Source organism: Bidens hawaiensis, unplaced genomic scaffold (genome assembly GCF_021521415.1).
Source record: "Bidens hawaiensis isolate Kalapana, Puna unplaced genomic scaffold, B.hawaiensis_p1.1 tig00002438_1, whole genome shotgun sequence".
NCBI classification, from domain to species: domain Eukaryota; kingdom Viridiplantae; phylum Streptophyta; class Magnoliopsida; order Asterales; family Asteraceae; genus Bidens; species Bidens hawaiensis.
The window spans coordinates 2,510,937-2,517,074 of record NW_027491134.1 but is presented as its reverse complement, the minus strand read 5'-3'; the positions used below and the strand labels follow the sequence as shown (position 1 = coordinate 2,517,074).

Here is a 6,138-nt window from a genome sequence, read left to right as displayed (position 1 = left end):
AGAAAGAAACCCAATCTCACTTTTGCTTATTCCCTCTCACCACCGTCGGTTTCAAGCGACACCGCCGCAAAGTCGGAGTGTGCAATTTGGTAATTTTTTTGTGCTATTTTTTCTATACTAGGACTTTTATCACATTGGAATTGGGGCAACTTGTAATCTAGGGTTTTTATCAATTAGGGACTTGGAATTTTGATAACTTGTAACCTAGGTTTTTTGTGTACGTCTGTTTGTGTGTATTTAACTTGTCAGTTTATGTTTGTGTGGTAACTTGTAACATAGTTGAGCGTATTTAGGCCCGGATCGAAAACCCGACCTAAATAACCCAAACCCGGACCAGACACTTCTGTGTTTTCTTTCAGTCCTGATACATGGATATATAATCGGTCTCGGTTCTAGTAAATACCGGACAGAACCGTTAAGAAAACGGAAACCTGATTTTAGTAAAAAAGAATATAAACACTGCTTAAGGTTATATTTTATGATAGGATTTTGTTTAACGGCTGGATGATTATTGGTTTGTAGGATTTGGAAGTTCAGGCCTTAGGTTTTCTTATGCTAATTTTATTTGCAAGTTATGGGTTTTAGTTTGTGTTATGCCCTGTGTTGTGTGTGTCAAGTTTATTTGGATTCCATATGTTTGAAGTCATTATATACCGGGAAATCAAATATCAACCAACCTAGATACCACTGCATTTTGAATATAAAGAGGTAAGTTAATATAATCCATTAATTATTTTATTCATAAAATTCTCTTCGATTTCTTAATGTTGTGATGCAGGTAGTATTGAAGGACGAATCTGGGATTTATGCAAACGATCAAAATAAAATTATCACACCTTTGAAAACTGTAGTAAGTAATCTTGTTCATGAAGATTCTGCAGATTGTGTTGTTTTTTTCTGTTCTTTAGATATTTTCAATTCAAACAGTTCATGATTATAACTTATAAGTGAACCATGAACCTTTTATTGGACATTATCTTTCTAGATTATCTAGTTTTTGATAGAGTAATAATTTCCTATTGAACTTTATTTGCAGCTAGAGCATATGCTTACTTTAAGGGACCAGATGATATCATTAAGTTTGCAGAGTTCTTCAAAAGGCAAGTTTTTGTTTATGAGAAGGGTAAATATGTTTTCTTATTTTCTATCTGAAATCATTTTATGCTAATATGAGATAAGGTTTAATTGTTTTTTATTCATACATAGGCAGCTCAGATTGGTTGCTGCTCACTGTAAACTCGACACAGTGGATGGTGGCTAATTGCATATCAAAAGATGTGAGTTCCAAATTCAAATTCAAAATTTTACACTCGGCTTTTTTATTACTTAATAAGTAATTTAAGACTTAATATACATGTAGTACCTTAAACGAGCCAAAGCTCGGCTCGAGCTCGTGTAGTACCTTAAATGAACCAAAGCTCGGCTCGAGCTCGTGTAGTACCTTAAAGGAACCAAAGCTCGGCTCGAGCTCGTGTAGTTAAACAAACCAAAGCTCGGCTCAAGCTCGTGTAGTACCTTAAGCGAACCAAAGCTCGGCTCGAGCTTGTGTAGTACCTTAAACGAGCCAAAGCTCGGCTCGAGCTTGAATGGGTAATGTAAAGCTAATACAAAGAATTCTGAAAGCAGTGAAACTTAAAAACACACAAGGCTCGAGCTCGACTTTAATGAAAAACTAATACATAGAATACGTTAGACCCATAAAAATGCAGAAAACTTCAATTTTTGTTATTCGCATACTTTAAAGCAATTGTTAACCCCAATATCAAATACATTAGACCCAAACTCAAAGAAAATAAAAATTGTATAGCCTATTTACAACAATCTGGTTTGTATCAAATGGGTTTGGCTGGTTTTGGTGCATTTGGTAAATGTTGTAGATTGGCAAATGTTTTAGACAAGTTTAAATTGTTTGTATTGACAATATGTATTTTTTTATTTACTTATAATGTGTATCTTATTTTGTAGGCTCAACTTGACTATTTGTTGCAAGACTCGACTTTTTCTAAATTGCCTTTCACAACTTGTGGATTCGAAGAAAGCCAACGAAGATGAGTAGACAAATGATAATATGGACTAGCATGGTTTTAAATGGTGGGTTTTTGTTTTGACTTAATTAAACAAGTTATTTGTACTAGAGTAATAATTTCCTATTGAACATTTATGTACATTTACACATTTATATATATTAATGTTTGTGATGTGTGTATGGAAAAGTATGCATACATTTTTAGTATTTTTATGAATTTTAGTAAAATTGGAAATGCTAGATTACGGGAAAAAATTGCAAAACAGGGCAGATACTTTTTAGTGGCGACAGTAGTCATTAGCGACGACATTTGCGCCGCTATTACCTTGCCGGAGTCTGCCGTCGGTTAGCCGGAAAATTGTTAGTGGCGACTCATTAGCGACAACAAGTACTTTTAGCGGCGAAAACAATTAGCGGCGACATTAGAAATTAGTAGCGGCGACTTATAGCGGCGACATTAGAAATTAGTAGCGGCGACTTATAGCGGCGACATGTCGCCGCTAATACTTTTAGCGGCGACTTTTGGCACTTTTAGCGACGACTTTTGGCACATATATGTCTCAAAAAAGTTAGAACAATAGTTCTATAGTATGGTATCAAAATCTTGAATCAACAATAATCAACAAAATGTTAAAAGAACAACAATTCTATGATTTAAGTCCCCATCTCGCGACATAACCATTAGCGAGCTGAAAATCTAGATCAGTTTCTTCTTTGAAAGAAACGAGTCAAGTACCATAGTTGTGCACTCGAAGCCAAAATGCAGATACCCAATGATGAGATACTGTACCATGCCACTCGAGAATTCGTAGTCTCACTCACTTCCCTCATGTTTGCCTCTCTGCATAACCAACACATCTTATGATTTTATTATTAAGAAACTCGTACACAACGATTACATATTAACACAGTTGCAGTAATATTCACCTGCTCTTGCGGTAGACCAGATTATCACGAATGGCCTCTACATGTCCTTCAAGCTTTCTCAACTCCAGTTCAACGCCCTGCAAAGAAATTCAGTCAAAATTGCCGCGTTTAACTCGACACATGATTCTTAACAATACCATCATCAGACAATCAGAAATATCTTACTGTAACTAACAATGTATATATGTAGAATAAACCCAAGATCATCATTTTAATAAATTCTTAAAACTTTAATTAACTGTAACAAAAAATTAACACTAACCTCAATTTTTTCCTTTTTCGCAACTGAATCCCAATCCTTTGCAGCAGCTCCTATCTTCCAGTTAATATTAACAGCTATTTTTTCACCTGTATCAGGGTTATCAGGCAAGAAACATGTAACATACGACCCAGACTCGGTTGAGGTGAATGCAAATTCATCTTCTGTTACATTCTCCTTATGGTAAATAAGATTCCCATGAGGTGATCTAACCTGCAAATGTAACGAAATCCATAATTAGAGTTCATTTGTTTCTTAAAAATTAATAGGAGGATATATGACATGAATATTGTTTATTATCACTTGTAATTTTTGAAACCTACCTTTCCAAACAATTAAAATTATAAATCAAATTTATGTAAACAATTGAAATATTATTAATCAAATTATGTAAACATAATTAAACTAGAGCTGCAAACGGACCAAACTTTTTCGAGCCCGAGCTTGAGCCTTGTATCGAAAGCTCATTTAGGCTGGTTGAGCACTCCAGCCTTAACAAGCCTTGTGTATGTTTAAGTTTCGCCTCTTTTGGATATCCATGCATTGATTTCACACTGTAAGGCCGAGCTCATTTAAGGTAGTACACAAGCTCGGACCAAGCTTAGTGTCACGGGCTAGATATTCGAAGGTCTGATTGCTAGTTTGTGCTTGAACGCTTGGGTTTACTGGCTAGTCCCTGACTTCACCGGGCACGGCCTCAGCGGGATAAGGTGTTTAAGCCTCGGGATGCTTGCACATCCGACGCAATACTAGTTGATGAGTCCAAGGTAGGACGAAATCAAGGAACCCTTATCATCAGCGGGAAAGATTGGCTCGCCTACAGGCATCGGAAGATTGCTTCGTCACAATAACACATTAGTCTTATTTAATGTTTTCTCAAAATATAAAAAATAAGGAAAATTGGATTTTAATAATCCCAACTTTTTGTTATTGGCCGATAATAATCTTAACTTTGTTTATTCCCACCAATGGTCCCAAATTTAAAAACTTCACGCCGTTAGGTTTTTTTTTAACGGGGGACCATTGAGAGCCAACTTTTTTAAATTTGAGACCACTTACGAGAATAAACAAAGTTGGGATTATTATTGGCCAATAACAGAAAGTTGGGATTATTAAATTCCAATTTTCCAAAAAATAATAACAGATGTATATATATGAGTTAACAAATAATAAACAAGTGAGGGCCAGCTCAAGAAAACGACTCACAAGTCGAGCTCGAGCTCTCATAAGTTAAAACGAGCCTCGGCTCGTTTAGATCCCTAAATTTAAATTCATCATCTAGGTGATGAAATCCAAACAACTTCAGATATTTAAAAACGGACGGAGGAGATGATTACCGAGATGGAGACGGTTGGATTGCGAAGAACAAGGCCTTCAAAGATGACGACGTTGTACTCGCCAACAACGACGGCATTGTGCTGAAGTTCCTCCATCACGCATTTGTAACCCGATTTCGGTATATTTAACCATACAGAATCACCATTTGGCAAAAGAACTAACATCAACAACATCGGCAGCAGTAATCTAATCATCTTCACTCTATATGTAAACTTATGATTGTTTTGGCTGCATGGGGGGTATATGAATATAAGGTTATTTTGTGAATAAAAATAAATTATTAAAATATATAATTTGGTGGTTTTAAAGTCAAATTAATGCGATACTCGGTTGAGAGAAATGCATTGATTATGTTTTAATTTATTAAACAAACTGAAAAGATTCTCAAGTTTTTTATTGTGTTTTAATTAGAAATTAAATTATTCATCAATAACCGACTAATTGTGTCATTTTGCTTATTAGAGAATTCTCAATCCGCTCTATAAAATTACGTGAGAGGGATTTGTAAATTATATAGTATGGTTATTAGTGGTTGTGAGTAGAGAAGAGGGAAAATTTATATAGAAAAAAGTTAAATTTGGGGTTTCACTGTAGATACTGTATAATTTTTTAATATTTTCATAAAGTAGTTGTGAGTGAGAGAGAGAAAACATGATGATAAAGGTAAAAAATATATTATTTAACTAAACAGGAGAGAGAAAATACAATTTTTTTAGTGTAGTTATATGATATATATGGGTATAGAGTAGGGAACGGGCTGGGAATGCTCTTAATAAGTCAATTTAAAGACTTGACCGGTGTAGATACATTAAGGTGCTGTTTGTTTTTTAAGAGGTAAAATGTTTGCGGACCACATCTGCATGCATCTGTAGAAGAAGAAGTGAACCAAACCTTTGCAGTTTGCAAAAAAAAAGACTGTTTGTTTTTAACGTTTATATATTGCTAAATTAAACTGGTAGTGGCTTACAAACTATAGTAGTGGGTGGTGGTGATGCTGGACGGTGATAGTAGTGGGTGGTGGTGGGGGACAGAGGGTGGTGGTGGTGGATGGTGGCGGTGGGGGTGCTGGATAGTGATAGTGGTGGGTGGTGGTAGAAGGCGGTGGTGGGTGGTGGGCATTGGTGGTGGTGGACGATGGTGGTGGTGGCGGACGGTGGGTGGTAGACGGTAGTGGTAGGTGGTGGCGGACGATGGATGGGTGGTGGACGTTGGGTGGGTGGTGGTGGTGAATGGGGGTGATGACGGTAGTGGACGGTGGGTGTTGGTAAGGTGTGATGTTTTAACCCTCTACAGACCTTAGAAGATCTCAGAAGTGGATATGCCAAGTCTGCACCAAGAAGAGCTTGTGCAGACGTTTTTTAGCGAAACGTCTTCGAGAAAACAAACAGTCTGCAGATGGCGATGTCTGCGCGGTGCTGACAAAAGAGCCTGTGCAGACATTTTTTTAGAAAAACAAACAGCTAAATGCTAGTTAGCTTAGGGAAGTGGGGGCGGTCTAGGATAAACCCAATATGGTGGCTCGGGTATTCCAAGATTACCGTAGCCGCCGTTAGGGCTGTAAAATTGGGTACCTAAATTGGGTTATAAC

At 36.8% G+C, this 6,138-nt stretch overlaps 1 protein-coding gene across 1 annotated transcript; it reads right to left on the bottom strand.

Annotated features, from left to right (window-relative positions):
• Positions 1 to 2,728: 2,728 nt before the first annotated feature.
• Positions 2,729 to 4,744, bottom strand: LOC143619425 (transmembrane emp24 domain-containing protein p24delta3-like). The gene is made up of 4 exons (XM_077091361.1): positions 4,550 to 4,744; positions 3,216 to 3,425; positions 2,954 to 3,030; positions 2,729 to 2,867 (listed from the first exon to the last, which is right to left on the bottom strand). Exons 1-4 carry the CDS (start codon positions 4,742 to 4,744, stop codon positions 2,729 to 2,731), a joined length of 621 nt encoding a protein of 206 aa, XP_076947476.1.
• Between the last annotated feature and the right edge of the window lie 1,394 nt (positions 4,745 to 6,138).